The 22,477-nt window shown below is 38.8% G+C and overlaps 1 protein-coding gene across 3 annotated transcripts; it reads right to left on the reverse strand.

Moving 5' to 3' along the window:
• Window positions 1–3,589: 3,589 nt before the first annotated feature.
• On the reverse strand, window positions 3,590–22,160 carry TMEM19 (transmembrane protein 19). 3 transcript variants are annotated; one of them, XM_081127614.1, is made up of 7 exons: window positions 20,313–22,160; window positions 19,938–19,976; window positions 17,384–17,497; window positions 8,915–9,052; window positions 8,271–8,525; window positions 6,980–7,189; window positions 3,590–5,134 (listed from the first exon to the last, which is right to left on the reverse strand). In XM_081127614.1, the coding sequence occupies exons 2-7, from the start codon at window positions 19,963–19,965 to the stop codon at window positions 4,971–4,973; spliced, it is 909 nt and encodes a 302-aa protein (XP_080983740.1). In that variant the 5' UTR covers window positions 19,966–19,976; window positions 20,313–22,160; the 3' UTR covers window positions 3,590–4,970. The 3 variants fall into 3 exon arrangements, with proteins under 3 accessions (XP_080983740.1, XP_080983739.1, XP_080983738.1); XM_081127613.1 differs by having other exon boundaries at window positions 19,938–20,060; XM_081127612.1 differs by having other exon boundaries at window positions 19,938–22,160.
• Between the last annotated feature and the right edge of the window lie 317 nt (window positions 22,161–22,477).

The raw sequence follows: 22,477 nt of genomic DNA on the forward strand, positions 1-22,477 counted from the left end.
TTACCTTTGATGTCAATATGCATCTAAAATATTTCTAATAGCTAAACAGTATTCCTTTTTAAATTGTACTCCCTAAGATATAATGATTTTGACATTATTTGGCTTTCTCATAGCCTTTCTCATTCTTTTTTTTTCAAAATATATCTTTATTGACTTCAGAGAGAGGAAGGGAGAGGGAGAGAGAGATAGAAACATCAATGATGAGTCGTCATTAATTGGCTGCCCCCTGCATGCCCCCCACTGGGGACTGAGCCTACAACCTGGGCATGTGCCCTCCCTGACTGGGAATCGAATCACAATCTCCTGGATCCTAGGTTGATACTCAACCGCTGAGCCACACCTGGCCAGGCGCAGTGGGTTCTTTTTATATCAAAACAGTAAAACACCAAAAAGGAAGTTGAGAGAGCTCTGCTCTTTAGTACCCAAGCCACATGTGAGCCTTCCTGACACCCTGTAACCATGCACCTTGCACCAAGTGGAAAATAAATGACAAGCAGCCAGCAAAAAAAAAAAAAAAAAAAGACTATCACTACGTGCTTGCTTCAGCAGCATATACTAAAATTAGAACAATAGAGGTTAGCATGTCCTGCACAAGGATGACACACAAATTCATGAGGTGTTCCATATTTAAAAAAAAAAAAAAAAAAGTCATTACCCTTCTACTCCCTACTCAGAAACACAGCAGTAGCTGATTTTCCTCCCTTCTAACTGCCTGCTTCCTTGCAGATGTTCAAACTACTGATCTACATGAGCACCTGATCAAGGTCTGGCTACTATATAACCTTCCTGGGGTTGTGAGCAACACTGTCATCTTGCACCCACAGCACAGGTGCTGAGAGAGTGGCTAAGCAACCCGACAGGAAGGGGAAGTAACCCCACCCTGGCATGGAACCCTTCACAAGCCTGCCTTGTCCCCAGCGTATAAAAGCAAGCCAAGCAGAGTCAGCCCCTGAGCCAGTTCAGAGGGCCTTCCTTTTCATTGTGCTGCCTCCCTTGTGCTCTAGCATAAGCTTAGCAAAATCTGTCTGGAAATTTCTCTGGGGTTTCCTCTCGATTCCTATCTTGAGGAACTCAAGAACCCCTATGTAAGAACACTCTCAATTATGTAAAACAAATACAAACAAAATCACACACTCAGATAAAAGATGGGAAAAACACATGTACTAAGATATATGTACATATTTTTAAATATAACTTTATTGATTTCAGAGAGAGGAAGGGAGGGGGGGGAGAGAGAAACATCAATGATGAGAGTCACTGATCAGCTGCCTCCTGCATGCCCCCGACTGGGGATCAAGCCTGCAACCCGGACATGTGCCCTGACTGGGAAGTGAACCCTGACCTCCTGGATCATAGGTCGATGCTCAACCGCTGAGCCACACCGGTTGGGCCCTTTTTCTTATTTCCTAAATTTTATGTAATGAATATATTACTTTAAAAATCAAGGAAAAAAAAGTTTATTTCAGGGTGTGTAACTGAGAGAAATTCCTTGCTAATCACTGAGGAAGCACACTTGTGAATGCTCAGTGTTTAGACACAATTTAATGCATCAGCTTATGGGGGAAAATTTGAGAAATTACTCTTGTTCAATAACATCTTATTAGTCTATTATAAAGACCAACTTTAGGATCAAATTTTATTAGAACTATAACTGAATTATTACATGTAACAGTACATAGATCATCACAACAGACATGTGGGGATCTGTATCCATAACATTGGTTTCTAATGAGTTTATTCCCTACTAATGCTCTATGATATCACTGTTTAAAAACTTGTAGCTTGATGAGATCAAGAGGAAATCAGAGAATCCCTATTATTATTCTGGTCCCATGAATGAATTTGAAAACCACACTCAGTTCCAAAGGTATGTTCACAGCCCTTTCTAGTTCTTAGCAATACAGAGATCAGTAGTTTGAAGAAAAAGGTTAAGCATTAATACACTGTGGGTATTTATTCAATAAATGTTCATCTGTTATAGTTAAAAGGTAGAATTTGTATGGAGATAGTTAATTAAGCCTGAGAAGCTTCTCAGAGGAAGTGCCACTGAGCTGGTTTTTGAAGGATCAATAAGGGAGGAGAGGGAGAAGGAATTCCAGACAGAAAAAACGGTGTATGCAAACGTAGGGAGATATTAAAGAGTGTTAGAAAAGATTTTGACATTGTCTGGCTTTCTCATACTCATATGAGATGGTATATGTATTTTTTAGCTTCAAGTCTGGGCAATGGGTTGAGAAGATTCCTTAAGGTTTTTTGTTCTAGAATTCTATGACGTGATGAAAATTCTGTCATGCAATAAGGTGTCTGACATATTCCAAATGCAACTAGCTAAGCAAGATCAGAAGAATTTCAAAAATCTGCAACTAAGTCCAGTCTAAAACAAAACATACTATACAGGCATGAAGATATGTGATACTGTTACTGATTTGTGCAATAGTCTGTAAGTGAAGATATCAAAAGATGCCTTTGGGTATGACAGTTTTCATTAGGTTATACTAAAATCCTATTTTACTCTTACTTCATTGCTAATAAGATAGTTTATGAACAGAAGGAATACTGTTTAAAATAATGATGGGAAGAGATAGATGGGGAAGGGGGTAATTTCTAGAGATTATTTTGTTTAAGTATTTTTTGATTTGTAGAAGAAACATTTGATTGTAGATTTTTTTTTTTGGAAAGTACTTAAAATTACTTTTGTATATGTATTTTTGTAACAGTTTTATTGAGGTATAATTCATATACTAGAATAAAACTATTTCAACGAAAAAATCATGTGTAATCTTCTCAGATAACACATTAAATATTTTAGTATATATCTTTCTAATCTTTTTAAGACAGATTTTTCTCGGATATAAGCATCCAACTTGAAGCAGCAAAATGATAGTACTAATTAGAGCAAAATTCCATTGATTAAAAAGAATTGTGTCGCCTGGCCGGGCGTGGCTCAGTGGTTGAGCGTCGACCTAGGATCCAGGCAATCGGGGTTCAATTCTGGGTCAGGGCACATGCCCGGGTTGCGGGCTTTATCCCCAGTCAGGGGTGTGCAGGAGGCAACCAATCAATGATGGCTCTCTCATCATTGATGTTTCTATCTCTCTCTCTCTCCCTCTCCCTTCCTCTCTCTGAAATCAATAAAGATATATTAAAAAAAATAAAAATGTGTCAAGATATACCCAAAACAATTACTACGCAGAGAAGATTCAAAGTTTTTGGGGAAAGTGGGAGGGGGTTAGGTTTGTTGAGGGGGTAGAGGAGGCAAAAGATATTTTAACTTTATCTTTAATGTTCTAATTTTTTAAAAAGAAGAGTAAATTCAGTGTATTAGTTAAGGAATTAAACATTAATTTAAAAAATACAAACATAAAAAAAGGGTTGTGACATGTGTAAAATAAATTTTGAAAGGGGCAGTTACGATAAATGAATTAACATGTCTAGTCTTGACAGGGAGAATAATTTCAGGAGTCTTGCCCTGCCAACATGGCCTTACCCTCACTCCTCCTGCAAGCACTTCCTGACTCGTTAGTTCCAAAATCATTAATATTGCATCACATGTATTAAGAAATATTGGAATCATCACAGGCCTCAAATATTCAGGTAAACTGTTTTTTTTATTTTCCTCCAGAAATATGTTCCTGATTATCAACTTTCAGTGACTCTTAAAGAAACATGCTTGGAGTCAAACAACTTAACAAACATATATTGAAGACCTATATGATTTAAAAATGTTCGGCACCATCTAGAATTACAGTGACAGATACTCCATTAGGAGATTAAATAATTAAGCTGCATAATTGTGTTTACTTCTTTAAAGCATGTATAAATCACCAGGAATTTGGTGGCTAAGTAGTTTTTCCTCATTGTGATAACTTATTTAGAAAACAGTCTTTCCTTCTCAGGGAAAGAAAGGTATGGAAATCACATGAGAAATATCTTAAAATACTTTTAGCAAAGTAATCCACACCATATCAAAATCCTTTAGAACATAGTTAATCACAGTATAGAATAAAACCGAAAAGTATAATTCACTTTAGTTGAGGCTATAATATAAAGGTGAGCACAATTTAAAAGGTTATCACAGGAAATCATAGCATCGCCCAGCAAATTCTAGATTAGCAAATAATTTTCCAGTGACTCTTTAATTGTTTGGTATGACAACGTAAAGCAGATTCCTATACACCTTTAAAAGACAGCTAGAAAATACATTTAAAAATATTAAATTTGAGATAATTTCTCCTCAGAGATCAACTAAAATATACAGTAAGGTGCACATTTTTTAGATACAGGATAGCTCTCTCTTGCTCTTACTTAAAAATATTTTTTCATGCATTCTAATGGTCATATGAAAAAGACATTTACTTTCTTTTCATTACTAATCCTGAGGAAGGAAGAACAAATGTGGAGGAGGCCTCACGGCTCACTAGGAATCAAACTGCACACCTTTCACAACTGTAAATGGCAAGTAATGGAAGAAGTCCAGGATACTACACTTATTCAGGCCTCCATACACATCAGTTTAAACCACCTAAAATGGGTTTAACATTTGGGCAACTGGCACAGTGGCATTTCTCTGGCACAGCTGAGAACCATTTTAAAATTTTATGACTTTTAGTCCCTACACTAGTTTAAACAAACAAAAGTTGTACCTACCATGTAGGAACTTTCAGTTCAATATGTTAGCTTTCAGTTCAATATATGCCAATATACAGGCGCATTGTGGCATCATTGTTCAAGAAGCTCCATTCAGCAGAAGAAAAAAATGGATAAGTTCTATGTACTCTTGTCTTTCACTAGAATATGTCAGCTGTTACAAGAGAGTAGATGAGAGGAAAAATGTAGAATTCCATCACAACGGAATACGAGAGGTGCTAGCATTTCCCCTTTGCCATTACAATTGTTCTTCTTAGGATGAAACTTAGGATTGCAAATTTTGCTGAATTTACCAGTTTCAATCTTTGTAAATGAGATAAAGTTCACAGCCTGGGCCAAAAACCCCAAGCAGCTGTTGGGAGCAAGAGAGCAATAAGGACAGAAGAAAACAGATTCACTGCATTGTTATCAAGAATGGGTTTCCCTGCTATGTACTTCACCTCATTTGTTGGGCTATTGACCACCATGCCAGTGCTTTCATCCAAACCTAGAGTGGAAAAGAAGCCAAGTGAGGTCCAAAATCCAAATGACTTGATAAAAAAAAAAAAAAAAAGTAGCTTTTTCCTCCAAAGGAAATAAATCTTTTTAAAAATATATATATCTTTATTGATTTCAGAAAGGAAGGGAGAAGGAGAGGGATAGTAACATCAATGATGAGAGTCACCGATTGGCTGCCCCCTGCACGCCCCCTACTGGGGATGGAGCCTGCAACCCGGGCATGTGCCCTGACCAGGAATTGAACAGTGATCTCCCGGATCATAGGTGGATGCTCAACCACTGAGCCACGCCCGGCCAGGCAGGAAAGAAATCTCTGAAAGATTATCAGCTACTTATACAAAGAATTTAGTGGATAATCTATATGCTGAGAGATATGGAACCCTTGATTACAAAAGGCCTCTTTGAATAAATGGGTTTTAGTATCCCTCAATATTGTTCTCTCAACACGGCTGGAGTTCATTCAGAAGTAGAAGAGAATATGAAAAGCAGAGATGACATGAAACTGGCAGACTGGGCCTGCCTTCCCAGTGGTTCCCCTCCAAGACCAACCTATGAGGCCCCTGAGAATAGAGACCATGTCAGCAGCCTCTGCAATGGATACCCAGGACTAGCGTGGTACTGGCACAAAGGAGGCACACCAAGATCTCTTGAATGAATTAACCTCACCACACAGCCCACAATTGTTATTCAACCCATTCAATATGATCAGAAACTTGCCCAGTTAGAGCCCAGTTTAGAATAAAACCTAAGCTCTTTAAAAAACATACGTTTGTGCCCTGGCAGGTGTGGCTCAGTGGCTACGTCAGCCTATGCACCGAAGGGTCACAGGTTTGATTCATGGTCCAAGACATGTACCTTGGTTGCAGGTTCCCTCCCGCCCCGAGTTGGGGCACGTGTGGGAGGCAACTAGTCGATGTCTCTTTCTTTCACATAGACGTTTCTCTCCACCCCCCTTCTACTCTCTCTGAAAAAGCAATGGAAAAAAAATATCCTCAGGCAAGGAATAACAAAAAACAAACAAAAAACAACAACATATGTTTGTGTGTGTATAATTATTGAGCCCTTAGTGTGAATTAAAATCAGTTTGATTCTTCTTTAGCATAGAGATGAGACTAACAAAACTGAGAATACAAACATTCAGACTGGTGGGAAGGGGAGCGGAAGGGAAGTAGATTATCTTGGGGCATGAGGAGAATCACAGAAACTTTCTCCCAAATCCCAGCCTCTTCATTATATGAATCAAAGGAGAAAACGTAGTTCATTAGTGTGTGGAGCAAATATACACCTAACAAAATATGTCAGTACCCTGACATGACAGGAGAGCCTCAGAGCAAAGCACAGAAAACTTTTGAGAAAACTGACTCTCCCGTGTATCTTAAGTGGGGCTAAAAACTCAGCAGGGAGGAAAGCAAGCACGAGTCCCAAGGGAAAAGGAGGTCATATGTGTATAGTCAGATTAGTAAAATAATTCTCTCACATGGACTTGTAAAACAAGTAGAAGGACGGGGCATTAAAGTGATTTGATCCCAAACGTTCTGCTTTCTTGGGATTAGGTGAAGTCCCATTAGCAAAACCACGCTTCCTGCACTACCATATGCTCCCCACACAGCTTCTACTCATTGTTCTGGACTAGTTCTCTTTCAATCAGCTTAACAAGAAAGAGTAAGAAAATAAAAATTATAGAAGAGACTGCCCTATCATTCCTGGTCTCTCAAGTCCTGGTGTCTTTGGGATTGTTTTCATTGCCATATCTTTTTATTTTATCTTCTAATTTCTTTCCCATTTCTTTAATACACCAACAAGCTGCAATACAGTAATAAGGTAATGTTCTTACCTGTAAATTGCATTGTTGCTCCTAAATATGAGTCCACAATTGATCCCAGTAAGCCAGCCAGACCCCCAACTACAATAATTGGCCACTGGGGAGCAGAAATGTCCAAATCATTTACAAAAACCAACTGTGTGAGGAAGTAGGTAAGGCCCACAAAGGTACCACCAAGGAGACTGGAAGCCAGGCCCACCATCGTAACCCCTCCATTGGTCCCTGAAGAAGAAACATGGATAAAATCGTCTGGTTAACAATCAGCAAACACATAAACACAAGGAAAGCAAAAAAATTTGGCACCTATCCAATCAAGACTAATTTAAAGAAAGGAGGGTTTTCTTTCATTTAACCCAAAGATCGTAAGAGCACAGCCTACTTAGAAAACAGTCTTTTCTCCTCAGTAACTGCTGACATTCTGAGCAGTGAAGTAGAATGGTTCAGTGGAGGGAGACGGCCTGGTTTTAATCTTAGTTCTGCCACTTCCAAGCTATGTGACTCGTGAAGTTACCTAACTTCTCTACGCCTTAGTTTCCTTGTTTGTAAGATAGAAATAATAAAAGAACCAATTTGTACAGTTACTAAGAGCACTTAATGGTAATCCATGTAGAGCAGTGCCTTGCACGTAGTAGGTACTCAAAGATGTTAGCTGTTCATGATGATGATAATGATGAAGAAAAAAAGGAGGAGAGAAGCAGCAGGAAAAAGAAAAGGAGGAGACAGAGGAGGAGGAAAAGGAGATGAGGGAGGTGGCAGAGACAAAGGCGACGAAGGAGCGGCAGTAGCTGCTAATAGGAACGGGGAATTTAGATACGTGTTAAAGCACTAACCACATAACAGATCCTCAAGAAATACTCTGTTGTTCCCTCCCTCTTCCTTTCCCACTGATGCGTCTGTGAATCAATGCCTATGTTTCTGTATTCTTTATCTAGGGCTTGCTAACTTTTGCTGCAAATACTTATCATCACCAATTTAATAGCCTACAGCAATTTTCCAAGTAAGAAGATTAACGATTCCTCAAAGGCTCTTAAATAAGAAATACAATATCAGGTTTTTCTTTCTTCATAAACTTTTCTTTAAGTTTTTTAAAAATATATCTCCATTGATTTCAGAGAGAGGAAAGGAGAGGGAGGGAGAGAGAGAGAAACATCAATGATGAGAGAGTCATTGATCGGCTGCAGCCCGCAACCCGGGCATGTGCCCTGACAGGGAATCGAACCCTGATCGCCTGGATTCTAGGTCGATGCTTAACCACTGAGCCACGCCCGGCCGGGCTTTTAAAGAAACTTAAATGAAGACTCACCAACTGGAACTTTCTCCCATGTTGTTATTAGCCTTGGCGAGCTTTTACTCAGAACAGGGCCAATTTCTGAAGCCCATGTGTCACCAGTAGAGCAGGCCAGTGCAGCCAAGAGAGACAAACACATCCATGAAGCAGTGTGCTGCTTGGAAAAATCTATTGGGATTTCCCCGGGGCCACTTTCTATCATGTACAGTAGGGCCAGCTCTGTGGCTACAGCTCCGTTACAGAACACCTGAACCCAATTTCTCTGCCCACCTGGAAGCAAACAAGTAGGAAGAAAAAGGGACAAGTAATGTTTTCTTCTCAGAAGAAAAGTTATGCTCATATAGGAACTTAAATATTTTAACAGATAAGAAAATAAAAATGACTAAAAATTTTTTAAATGACTAAAAGTAGGATGGTAACTTTGCCCACATTCTATATTCTTTTAGAGTAATTACTGAAAGACTTTAGTGCTTCTTAAATTTTGCTGTTACTTGTCATTGTGGTGAAGTAAAGGTAAACTAAATCAGGCTACTACTTAAAGCAATTCTCATATAAAATTCGTCCATTTCAACAGTCTAAACATGTTTTGATTAAAAGCTTCTATGTTAGAATGAAACAAAGTTACTCTTTTAAATAATGTCAAACTTAATTCGTTTTACCTTCTTTATATTCTGGTTCTAGATGCTTCTTTATTTCTCCCTTCCATTTAGTGAGTTTAGAACAAGAAAGGAAAAACGTCAGCAAAGATGTAAAAAAGCTGAAGTTTGCAATGGTTAGGATAAATCCGACTATTAGCCCTGAAAGAAACACATATACACACAGAATTATATTAGTCCACACATTAATACTGTGGGGAAAAAAAGGATGGATTTTTATTGGTTATTTTCACATTATAACGTGAAATGTACATTTCCATTTTTACCAAATAAGATATTACCAAACAGTAAATTGAATGTCAGTTTGGTTAAATTGAGATCTGTTTTTTACCATATTTTGACCTCCTTTCAAACAAACCGTGCTATATAAATGTAAGATATTATTTTAGAAACACTTTATAATGAAGAACACGATATGCTTCTATTGTTATTAAACTATGCATTATATACATTATATATAATATTTGGATAGATGGCTAGTACAAAGAATTTTCAAATTAACTGTCGTTCTCTCATGGGCAATAAGACTATAAAGTCTTCCAGGTTTCTATTTTAAAAAAAAATATGTTTTTATTGATTTTAGAGAGAGAGGAAGGGAGAGAGATAGAGAGAGAGAAACATTGATGCAAGAGAAACATGGATCTATCAATCAGCTACCTCCTGCATGCCCCCTACTGGGGATTAAGCCCTCAATCCAGGCATGTGCCCTGACTGGGAATTGAACTGGGGACCTCTTGGTCCATGGGTTGATGCTCAACCACTAAACCACACTGGCCGGATCAGGTTTCTATTTTTTACATTTCCCCCCCATAGCTTGGGATTAAAAAAAAATTTTTTTTCATTGATTTCAGAGAGAGGATGGGAGGGGGTGAGAGAGATAGAAACATCAATGATGAGAGAGCGTCATCAATCGGCTGCCTCCTGCACACCCCACACTGGGGACAGAGCCCAAAACCCGGGCATGTGCCCTAGCCAGGAATTGAACCATGAACTCCAGGTTCATAGGTCAACACTCAACCACTAAGCTATGCCGGGATTTATGCTAGCTTGGGATTGATTTTCCAATTTATAAAGAAAATTTTAAAAAGATAAGCTTTTTATGCTTTCCCAAGAATTTTCACATGTTCTCGTGTCGAGCTTCACAAACTATGTGAAAAGATAGAGCATTTCTTAGCTAAAGTTTCCTACTTAAATCTATGAAAAAAATTCTGGATACCTGTGGAACCCAAAATGGAATATAGTCTGTGAATGTGATTTTAGATTTTGAGACTTTTTTCTTTGTCTCCTGTTTAAGCAAACAAAGAAAAAAGGGGATATTCTTTATTTTTCCATGAATGTCCAATTTTAAGGAAAGCTTCTAAAACCTATAGTTCAATCAGGAAAACAAACAAAAGGGAAACTTACCTTTCATGACACAGAAGAGGAAATAAAGGAAAGATGGATTTTTGCTGTCACAGCAATATGGAAAGAGGCCCTGACATCAACTGCTAAATCAATCAAACATGCTTGAGACTTAAAGAACCTGCTATGGGTTAAGTTAAAAATTATAATTTCTCTCCATAGGTAATTCTAAAAGGAAAGTATGAACTTATACTGAAATTGGCTTTTCAAATCACACAAAAATTCCTTAAAGGCCTTTTGTTACAAAATTTCAAAGTGTGCTAGTGAGTAAAACTTGATGTCAAGGTAGCAAAGTACCCTCATTTCTATTAACACAATGGTTATTTAATCCTATAAAAATGAATTAGAGATAGGATTCTGGGAAGATGGCAGAGTAGAAAGGACTAGGAACCTGTCTTCCCACCCGGAAAACAGAACTGGAAGAATCTGTCTGGTAAAATTATTTTGGAACTCTAGAGTCTATTGAAGGCTTGTAGTTTCTATTGGAAGGTCTGGAAGGGAAGCTGAAGTTAATTTTTGTTAATTTTAGCTCTTAGTTAGGTAGCCACTCCCCCCATCAACCACTGTCAGCAGGCAGTGTAGGAGTTGCACAAGCAGTTTGTACACAGCTTGTGGGAGCCAGGTGGGCAATGTGGATCTTGTTTTCCAAATATCAGGATTTGTATTCTGATCATTGATTGCTACTTCTGGTCACAGAGGTACAGACATAGAGCTTGGCAGCTACTGTTATACTCTACACCACACTGTTTCAAGCCCCTCCGTCTTCCAGAGGATTCAAACGGCTGGTTCCCAGCTCACCCTCATTTTTCTGTTTTTCCTCCTTTTGGGAGCCAGACATTAAAGACTAGGACATTCAAAAGCAATTGTATTTATGTCACAAATGAATAAGTCACCATGCATACCCAGGGAAAGGCATAGGCTCAGAAAAGACTGTGAAGACCTTAGGTTTTACACTTCAGGCTGATCCTTGGCAGAGAGACAACCTACAACAATAAAAAACAAAGCAAAAACAAAAAAAGAGCAAACCATGGGGACAAAGGAGATTCTGGTTTCCAGAGTTACCATGTAATTCAATGTCAACAAAAATTTCACACAGCATACAAAGAAACAGGAAAGTATAGCCCATTCAAACAAAAAAAATAATTGAACAGAGATAACTGAGAAAGGTCAGATGGTGGGTCTACTAAACAAAGATTTCAAAACAACTGTCTTAAAGATGCTGAAAAGAATAAAGGAAGATGTGGCAAAACTCAAGAAAACAATGCATGAACAATATGGAAATATAAATAGATATATGTAAATACTCATACACATATATATTTTATAAATCACAAGATTACACCAATAACTCTATTTCCAATCCAATGCTACAGGCTCTCTATTGCTTTTTCCCATTGCATATTCGTATGCCTTTCTCCTTAGTAAAAACTCTGGCTTCAATGACAATGACAATTTCACTCATTTGCTCAATCCTTTATTACATCTAAAACTATTTTGGAATTGCTTCACCCCTACTACAACAACAACAAAAAAACTATCAAAAAAACTTTGGAATTCTCCCCTTCCCCTAACCAAGACTAAAGGAATATAGTTAAATACTGTGTAAGTTACTCTTTTTCTTTTCTTCTCTTCAGTGTACTTATAGTACTGATTTAAAATACAACTGGGTTCATCTGTTTTAGTTTGTTTTCAGTTTTAGATTCCCCCCTCCATCTTTACTGATTTACTATCGTAAATACATAGAACACTGGCACACTTTCAAAAGTCAAACTTATACTAAAAAGTATACTACTTGAGAAATGCCACTTCCTCCCAAATCCCTTCTGTTCTTCCCCCTATATTCTGGTCTCCCTCCATTCTTGTAGGTAACCAACTTCACTGTTTTCCAGTTTATTATTAAGTGTTTTCTTTTTATAAAGATAAGCAGATATATGCATGTTTTGTTATTTTTCTCTTATTCCTTACACAAAAGGTAGCATTCTTGCCCTAGTCCATTTTGCTCAGTGGTTAGAGCATAGGCCCGTGGACTGAAGGGTCCTGGGTTTGATTCCAGCCAAGGGGACAATGTGAAACGTAACAATATTCACATCACAGGAGTGCCAGAAGAGGTCGAAAGTATGCAAGGGTTAGAGAATCTGTTTGAAGAAATAATGGCAGAAAACTTCCTTAATCTTGTGAAAGAAAAAGTTATACAAGTTCAGGAGGCACAGAGAGTCCCAAGCAAGAAGAATCCAAAGAGGGCCACCCCCAGAAACATCATAATTAAAATGCCAAAAATTCAAGACAAAGAGAGAATATTAAAGGCAGCAAGAGGACAGCAATATGTTATTTACAAAGGAGATCCATAAGGCTGTCAGCTGATTTCTCGTCAGAAACTCTACAGGCCAGAAGGGAATGGCTTGAAGTACTCAAGGTAATGCAAACAAGGATCTGAAACCAAGACTATTCTATCCAGCAAGGCTATCATTCAAAATAGATGGTGAAATAAAGAGCTTCCCAGACAAAAAAAGGCTAAAGGAGCTTATCACCACCAAACCAGCATTACAGGAAATGTTAAAGGGACTGCTGTAATAATAAGAAATAGAGAGAGAAACATAGGCAAAAAGAATTAAAATGGCAATAAGTAAGGACCTATCAATAATAACTTTAAGGACTTTAAGGGAGAGATCAAAAGCAATACAGTCATAGTCAGGGACTTTAACACCCCACTAACTTCACTGGATAGATCTTCCAGACAAAAAGTCAACACAGAAATAGTGACTAAATGGCACACTAGATTAGATGGATTTAATTGGTATTTACAGAACATTTCACCCCAAAGCTGCAGAATATACATTTCTCTCAAGTGCACATGGGTCATTCTCAAAGGTAGACCATATGTTAGGACACAAAACCAGTCTCTACAAGTTCAGGAAGACTGAAATCATATCAAGCATCTCAGATCACAAGAGCATGAAATTAGAAATCAACTACAGTAAAAACACTCAAAAATATTCAAACATATGGAGGCTAAATAACGTTATTAACAATGAATGTGTTACCAGTAAGATCAAGAAAGAAATAAAAAACTTCTGGAAACAAATGAACGCACAATCCAAAATCTATGGGACACAGCAAAAGCAGTCCTAAGAGGGAAGTTCATAGTACTGTAGGCATACCTCAAAAAGCAAGACAAATTTTAAGTAAACTATCTAATCCTGCACCTTAAAGAATTAGAAAGTTCCTCCATGGCTTTTGTTTGCTGAGAGTTTTTTATGACTGCTTCAAATTTTATCAGTTGTTATTAGCCTATTCAGGTTTTCTGATTCTTCCTGATTCAGTTTTACATGATCTCACTCATATGTGGAATCTAATAAATAAAACGGACTGAGGAACAAAACAGATCCAGAGACATAGAAGCATGGGACATGGGACAGACTGATGAATCTCAGTGGGAAGGCAGGGGTGGGGGAGTGGGTGGGAAGAGATTAATCAAAGAACTTATATGCATATATGCATAACCCATGGACACAGACAATAGTGTGGTGAAGGCCGAGGGTGGGGGGTGGTGGATGGTGGGTGGAGGGGATCAATGGCGGACAAGAGGGGGGATATCTGTAATACTTTCAACAATAAAGAAAAATAAACAAAAAAAGGAAAAAAAAAAAAAAGAAGGCTGGTTAGCCCTACGAGGTGTGACTCAGTGGTTATAGCATTGGCCCACTCACAGAAGGGTGTTGGGTTCGATTCCCAGTCAAGGGAACGTACCTGGGTTGCAGGTTCGATCCCCACTCCTGGTAGCGAGAGGCAACCAATTGATGTGTCTCTCTCACATAGATGTCTCTCTTTCTCTCTCTGTGTGTCTCTCTCCCTCCCTTCCTTCTTCCCTCCTTCTCTTCCACTCTTTCTAAAAATCAATAGAAAAAATATCATCAGGTGAGAATTAACAAAAAACCCCAAACAAACAAACAAACAAACAAAAAAACAACCCAAAATAAAAACACTGACAGGAGAAAAATTCTGAGGTGTTCAATATTAAATTACAGTGAGCCAAAGACTGGGAGAAAGAGACAAGGGTAATTATCCAGTTAATAGCTGTGGTCCAGCTAACTAAAGACTGTGCACATTCCTCAATATATGTTGGAGCTTTGAATGAACTTCCAGGAAGCTTTCTAAAAAGAAATGGCCAACCTCCAGAGGCCGCTGCATCCTGCTTATGCATGAACTTTCCTGAATGTTGCCCACAGCCAATCAAAAGTAGTAAATATTTCTTCCGTAAGTACTGTGTACCTATCCTAGAATCGCCCCGGCTTCGCCCCCTCCTTCTCTAGAGCCAGTGTAAATTCTTTCAAAACAACATACATCTTTAAAAGAGCCCCATCAGCTTCCCTCACCAATAAGCCCATGATGTCCTATTTCATAAGATAAAGACATTTTTGTCTCTCCATCTGTCTCTGTTGCTGTTGGTTTAGACTATATGTCCTAGGACATGATCTTTTATCTGGCTAGCATATGGCTCTTTCACAAAAGCTTTTGGCTGCGAAGGTTTTTTTGTTTAACAACATGAAGGCCTAAAGAACCAGAGGTTGGCAGACTTGTTGAACACCACACAAGGAATGAAACCCTTTGATCTATGGACTTGCATTACTGTTTCTCAGCCTTTGTACTTACCAAAGTAACCTTCTAATTATAATCTGACTTCTCAAATAACCTGACTACAAGAATAGGGCATGCCTGAACTGTGACGTTTATATGCCAGTTAGCCTGGTAGTTCCATATTTTATCAGATTAATAAAGTAGCATTCTGGCTCATATATCAGTCCCTTGTGACAATGAGCAGCATAAACTAGTTTCCTTGGGTCTGATCAACTCTGGGTACCTGACAGAATGAGGTTTCCATTTCAGAAAGACTGAACACCAGACCTGAACTATGGTGACAAAAAAAGAGGTCAAGGCCACCCTTGTGAGACCATAGGGAGCACAACCACCAGCCTTTCCTAACAACACCCCATTGCTGTGCACTTTCATTACAGGTAAAGCATCTCCTGGGGAATAAATGCCTCAAACCCATCATATTTATCACCTGTCTTTCCTGACTTCAAATGTAAGCTCTCTGACAGCGAGATTTTTATCCATTTTGTTCACTACTAAATCCTAAGTGCACAGAACAGTGTCTGTCACAGAGGGGGCCCTTATTAAATATTTGTTGAATGACTGAATGAAAAAAATGGTAAACCATTAAGCCTAATGGTCTTGGCAAGTGAAATTAAATTTAAATTGTCAAGTCAAAAGCCTGGTGACAAATTGTCCCACTGACATGTTCAAGGGCATACAATGAATAACTAAGTCTAGACAATATTTCTTTGGAGAAAATTACCTGCACAGTGCTTTATAGTTTACAAGCACTTTCCCACATGTCCTACTGTGATTCACTCCATATTCTAGAAATACTCTCTCATGGAGACCAGAGCCCTCCACTTCAGTGTCCACCTTAAGCACTGCCGCAACCACTCCACTCCCTCTTCTATCTACACTGAGCTATGTGTTCCTATGTCAATACGGCCTCTAAATGCCCAGATCTTGTGGAAGTTCTAAAACTCTTCTCAATCCTAAGCACAGTAAAGTCATAATATGGCAAACCTTAGTAAAATTCCTTTGACCATGAATAGTAGTAGTGGAACAAAAACAACAACTTACATTTGTAAAATACTTATTATGCATGCCAGGTACTAAGCTAAACATTTCATATGGACAACTCCTCATGATAAGTCAATGTTAAAGGTACTATTATCCTCTCCTATTTTACAGATGGGAAAATTACAACACTGAAAGTTTAAGCGACTTGCAATCATATTCCACAACAGTATTCCCAAGCACTATGATATACTTTAAATCAGCATTCCAGTTTTTTGTCCTTAAGGGGGAAAAAAGCTACAAGCAAAAAGGATACCAACAGTCCATAGAATGAAATGACTAGGAAAAGAGCAGAGGTTTTAAAATCAATCTACATATGTTTCCTAAGCACCTATTATTGTGTGTAACACTATTCAAAGAAGCATGGGACACAGAAGCATAAGATACACTCTATCTTTAGAGATTTTACAACATGGTTGAAAATAGAAAATAAATCATTAACAGTGAATGTTTGTATAATGCTGCATAGTTTTAAAAGATGTGTTGTCCACACATTATCTTGTTTGAGCCTTACCAATAAGCCCACAGGACTTATTTCACAAAAGATAAAATAAAATGAGACTCTGAGGAGTTAGATCATGTGGCAAAATTCAGAGATAGCAGGTGGCAGTGATAGGATTCAAATACTTATCTTCTAATTCTAAATCAAACTAAGTAGAGATGAAGAAAGGCCCAAAGGCTAGAAGGCAGAAAAGAAAATGGTAGCAGAAAAAAACCAAAAACAGGGATCAGAAAAATAAGAGGAGAAGCAGGTCAATATACAACAAGGAAACCAAAGGAAGACAGAATTTCAGGTCAAGAATAATAAAAAACATGGCAAGGATACCTGAGAAAGAATATTTTTAGCAAAGCATAAATGTGTTATTATATTTAAGCAGAAATTGTTTAAATTATTTGCTATAAATGGGTTAATATTTCCAAAGTGCTAACAACAATGCTTGATATGTACAACATAACACTTACAAAATAAATAAAACATAATTCCTAATACTTATTGATTATATGGTAAGACAAGATATATATAAAAATATCAGTATGTCTCTTAGCTATTTTTTCCAATAGCTCCTTTATTTTACACCTAGGAAGAGTGCTCCAGTGTTTCTGCTAGGAGATAATTTAATCCAACTATAGGAGCAGGGTAATCAAGGTCCGCAAAAGTCTATTCTATTAATTTACTTGATATAATTTACAAAGTTAAATTTGCACATTACATTAAAAGGGTATGTTAGTATCTGAAAATTTGACAGAATAGGAATGCTGAGCAATGCATAAACTTTAACATTGTCTAATATATATATAACACTGGGATTTATAGTCTCATACGTTCAGAGTTTAGAAAACATGAGTTTAATTACATAAGCAAGCACTTATATGGTTACATTCAATAGCAAAACATACCTCCTAAAGCTCCACTGTGATCTAGACTTTTCTTTTTAAAGCCATTAGATACGATCAAAACAGGAACAACAACAGAAAACAGCCAACGCCAAGGAGAAACAGGCTGGAAGTTACCTGAAAAATTATAAAGGTAGAGTGTAAATTGTGTGAGGCCTGCATAGGTTAGTCTTGGCTGTAAATTTTTTTTTTTTTTTTTAATATATCTTTATTGATTTCAGAGAGAGGAAAGGAGAGGGAGAGAGAGAGAGCGAAACATCAATCACGAGAGAGTCATTGATTGAGCCCGCAACCCGGGCATGTGCCCTGACCGGGAATCGAACCCCGATCGCCTGGATCCTAGGTCGACGCTCACCCACTGAGCCACAGCCAGCCGGGCTTGGCTATAAATTTGATAACTGCATCCTGGATTAAAATTCTGTTAATAAATAGGGAAACTGAGATAAAGTCACCAAAGTAAAATATTTATGTTGACCTGTATACTCGTATATTCCACTACTGGCAATAACCAAATAAGTCCCAGTCTAAGTTTTGGAAAGCATTTATAAATGGTTATTTACAATAATGGGTATTTCACCCATATTTGGAGATTTGAAATAAATTTTTTTTGGAGACGAGGCATGTATTAAATCTCAAAAATACCACAGAACAAATTCCTTTCTTAACAGGATTCAATTATTCCTCTGCCTTTCAGAGATTTTTTTTTTTTTTAAAGTAACATTCTCACATGCTACATACCTCAGGATTCAATGGTTAGCAACCGATTTTTCCAAAGACTGGATCCAACTCATAGATGTTTTGTTTTTGGCTAGCATAACATTTTTAAACAATTTGAGTTATGACAAAAACAAACAGAAAATAAACAATTTGAGTTAATATTTAAAGATTAGATTTCATATACAAATCCAAATTCTTGGCTTGTTTTATAAACTATAAACTTGGGCCATGTGGCAGAATTGACTACAGGTGACGAGAGGCTGCCTCTTTTGTTTTGCAGTTTTGAAGTCCTCACCATTCCTGAAAGACTCAACACCAAGGCTGAGTGAATACAGTAATGGAACATGTGAACTATTGCTTGTGCCTATGTTTCTATCAAAAATAAGAAAATAAAGGATAAAGAGCATCAAGTGTTCCACAACAACAACAAAACCAAAAACGGGAAAATCCTATTTCTGAAAAGGAGAACTATTCCCATGTTTAATATACAAAGACCTGGGACAGCTTCACTCCTTTGCATCAGATGCATGGCCCCAGGGGTACCTTCATTTACAAATCCTGTTTTATTCTATTGAGTTAGTCAGAATTTTTTTTTTTTTTTTTAAATATATCTTTACTGATTTCAGAGAGAGGAAGGGAAAGGGAGAGAGAGAGAGAAACATCAATGATGAAGGCGTCGTCATTGATCGGCTTTCTCCTGCAAGCCTCACACTGGGAATCCAGCCCCAAACCCGGGCCTGTGCCCTGACCGGGAATCAAACAGCGATTTCCTGGATCTTAGGTCGAAGGCTCAACCGCTGAGGCACGCCCAGCCGGGCAGTTCCTCACAGTTAATACTGGCATTAAGGAGACTCTTCTTCCATACCTCTCCTCCCCAAGCCCTCATCCTTCCAGTTGAACAGCCCTGAAAGCTTCCTGCCCTGGAAAACGCCCATTCGATTGTTCAAGTGTCTCTGAAAAAGGACTCAAGTCTGAACTGGCAATCTCTTACGACACATCACTTACAAAGTTTACTTTCTCACTCCACCTCTCACTTTTCTCCTTGAACTGAACAGTATTCTGTTTTTATAGGAGTACCAAGGAAGTTTGTGTAAGGGCATATTTATGCTCTAAAGCAGATTAAAAACCTTAAAGACTTGAGTCTGGGGTAACTCTAATTATGCAAAGTGGGTTCAGATTTTAAAAGGACTGTTATTTTGAAGTGACCAAACAGCATACAAATCCTCTAAATCTCCAAATATAAACACTGTATCATCTTTTATTTTTACAGGACAAATGAAACTGATAAACTATATTATGAATATCATTAAAAGTATCATTGCATGTGCTTTACAAAACTATGCTTTAGTTATCTCTCACCAAGATGGATGTTATAATTACATAAAACAAGAACATATTCTGAAATAGGTAAAACTAATATTATCACAAGCAGCATTTATTAAAGGGCTTAGAACGTTAAAGGCACTGTTTATGTTTTCTGGTAAATTAAATCCAGGCTGTAGAAGTTAAGTAAACACAATTCATAACCATTTGGAGGATATGAGTTTTGGATTTCACAATGGTAAGATTTTAAATGCGCCACCGATTAGTTTATATAAAAAATAACTGAGCCCGACTGGCATGGCTCAGCGGATGAGCGCGGACCTGTGATCCAGGCGAGGTTCGGTTCCCGTCGGGGCACACGCCCAGGCTGCAGGCTCCATCCCGAGTGTGGGGCGTGCAGCAGCAGCCCAGCAACGACTCTCATCATTGACGTTTCTTTCTCTCTCTCCCTCCCCCTTCCTCTCTCTGAAATCAATAAAAATATATTAAAAATATAACTTAGAACAGTCATACTTACCATAATAGGTGCTTGCTGTCATAGACATAATCCAGAAAGCTAAAGAAATGCAAATGATCAGGCTCAATATAACTATATTAGTTATCATCTTTATATATTTTCTGCATATACTGTCGTCAAGATCTGTCATGAAAAATAAAGATATGAGCAACTGAGAAAAATAATCATTTAAGTTGCCAGCAAAACACTTGTGTGAAGGCGAACATAAATGTCAACATCTTCCACCGATCAAAACAAGAATATAAACCCGAAGTATTTCCGGACACTGTTGGTGGAGAGCACCTCTGGGCGAGTTGTTAAGGCTCCATAGAAAAAAAAGTGCACCCACTCAGAGAGCGCACCCCCAGACCTCCATCACCTCATGAGGGAACAAACCCGGAGAGGAAGGTAAAAGGGAAGCGGAAGCAGCCAGGCGGACGTCCTATGGAGAGCGAGCTCCGCCCCCACGGCCCGCCCACGCGCAGACGCCTGGATGTCGGCGAATGAAAAGTGGCAGGAAGTGGAGTCGGCACCAAGACGAATCCCGGCAGTTAGCCGGCCGTGACGGACAGCGGCCACGATCCAACGGCCGCCCGCCCCGCCCGGGAGCCCAAGTCCAGTTCTCCAGAGGAAAGAGGGTCCTGGAGCTCAGCCTGAGCCGCGCCGAGTCTCCACCTCCGGCGGCTCCCCTCCCGCGCGCAGGCGCCGCGGCCGCCCCGGGACGTCGCCTCGTCCACGTGAGCGTCTAAAGGGCGGCTGCTCGGGCGCTGGAGCCGGAGAGGGTCGGCCGCGGCTCGGGCTTGGGGCGTCTGCGGCGCTCCTCGGGTAGTACCGATTCCCGGGACCGTGGGCCTCGTGTTTGAGGTTACAAGGAAACGCCGCAAAGTGAAACCACCACCTGGGTAGTCACAGAGTAAAGGAATGCAGGTGACTTTAGACCCAGCAGGAAGTCCATTTCAAGCAGAATATTCAAATACTTTTCATCTATGAGGAGTTCATGGCATATATTATGGATTTTTTTTTTTTTTGGAGGGGGACACATTGTGTTGTAAAAACGGAATTATATGACTGAAAAAATCATTTAAAACCACGTTTAGTACCTATAATGTGCTAGGCACTGCTGGCCGCTAGCGATGTAAAGATAATGCTGGGGGGGGGGGAGATAAGGGGGGACGTAGCTCCTGCTATTGAGCGCTCAGATTAGTCATGACGTCACTGTCAATGTGCAACTCTGTTCCCACACCTCTCATTTGAAGTGTGTACATTCAGTCATTTCATTTAGAAAGCACAACGTCTTGTTACCATTAACAATCCGAATCTCCTGGCTGATTTTACGTTTTATTTGAAATAAATTTTGTTTGCCTAGGTGAACAGTAACTAATTGATACTCTCGTTATATTTATGAACTTTTTCACTTAATTGCTGACAATGTAAGAAGAGGAGGCAAGTCAGTTTCCGACACAGAACTCAAATGCTTTAACCCACTGAGAGTATTTTTAAAAAACCCACACTATTTTAAATTTAAACATACATGCCAAGACAAGTAAACACACTTTCCTTTGGTGAGGGAATCTAAGAACCAAATCTGTGAAGTAGGACTCAATGGTAGTGGCCTTGTTTTACGACTTCATGTGGAAATTCATGTTTTAGTCTGTTTCAAACAAATGATTGGATTACCTCAGAAAGCTGACTGGCCAGTATCAGTGATTCCAAACTATTATTATTATTAATAGCAAATGCTAGCACCGCCGGGCTGGGCGTGGCCCAGCGGTTGAGCATCAACCTGGGATCCAGGCGATTGGGGTTCGATTCCTGGTCAGGGCACATGCCCAGGTTGTGGGCTCGATCAATGACTCTCTCATCATTGATGTTTCTATCTCTCTCTCCCTCTCCTTTCCTCTCTCTGAAGTCAATAAAGATATGTTAAAAAAAAAGCTAGTACTTTTGTGGTTTAACATATTGACTTCCTTTTTGTCTCAAAATTATAAAACAATCTTGCTTTTCTCCCTCCCCCCTCACTTTTTCACAATCACAGGGTAACATTGTCTGATTTTGTTCTGAATATTTTTATCTCCAACAGAAAATCATGGGCTAGCTGTGTCTGGCCTCTCCTAAGAACACTGTCAGCCTAGTTCCTGGATGTCAGGGGTGATTTTTCTTTTTCTCATGACTGTCTGGCTAAAATTGCATATTAAATAATAAATAATAGTGCTGGTAACTGACCCTTCAAATGAAGGGTCCATATTTCACTTCCATTTTTCTTAGTGTCCAATTCTTGCTGTTGTTCTCCACAAACAAATTATTTTGGCTTAAGACTGAAACAATTTGGGGAATTAACCCTTTGCGGTCGTATGTCTGCTCTCAGCCACCACAGCAAGGAACCGTACGAATCTTAACTCCATTCATGTATCAGTTCATAATTTCTCTGAAAGCTCTTAATTCCGACCAGTACAACACCCATGTCCAAATTTAATATGACCGCAAAGGGTTAATGTAGTTAAGATAGACTATTATTTAAAAAAACAACAACACATGATTTTGTGGTGATGGCCAGAGGGAGG

Source organism: Miniopterus schreibersii (assembly GCF_964146895.1).
Source record: "Miniopterus schreibersii genome assembly, chromosome: 2".
Lineage (NCBI taxonomy): Eukaryota > Metazoa > Chordata > Mammalia > Chiroptera > Miniopteridae > Miniopterus > Miniopterus schreibersii.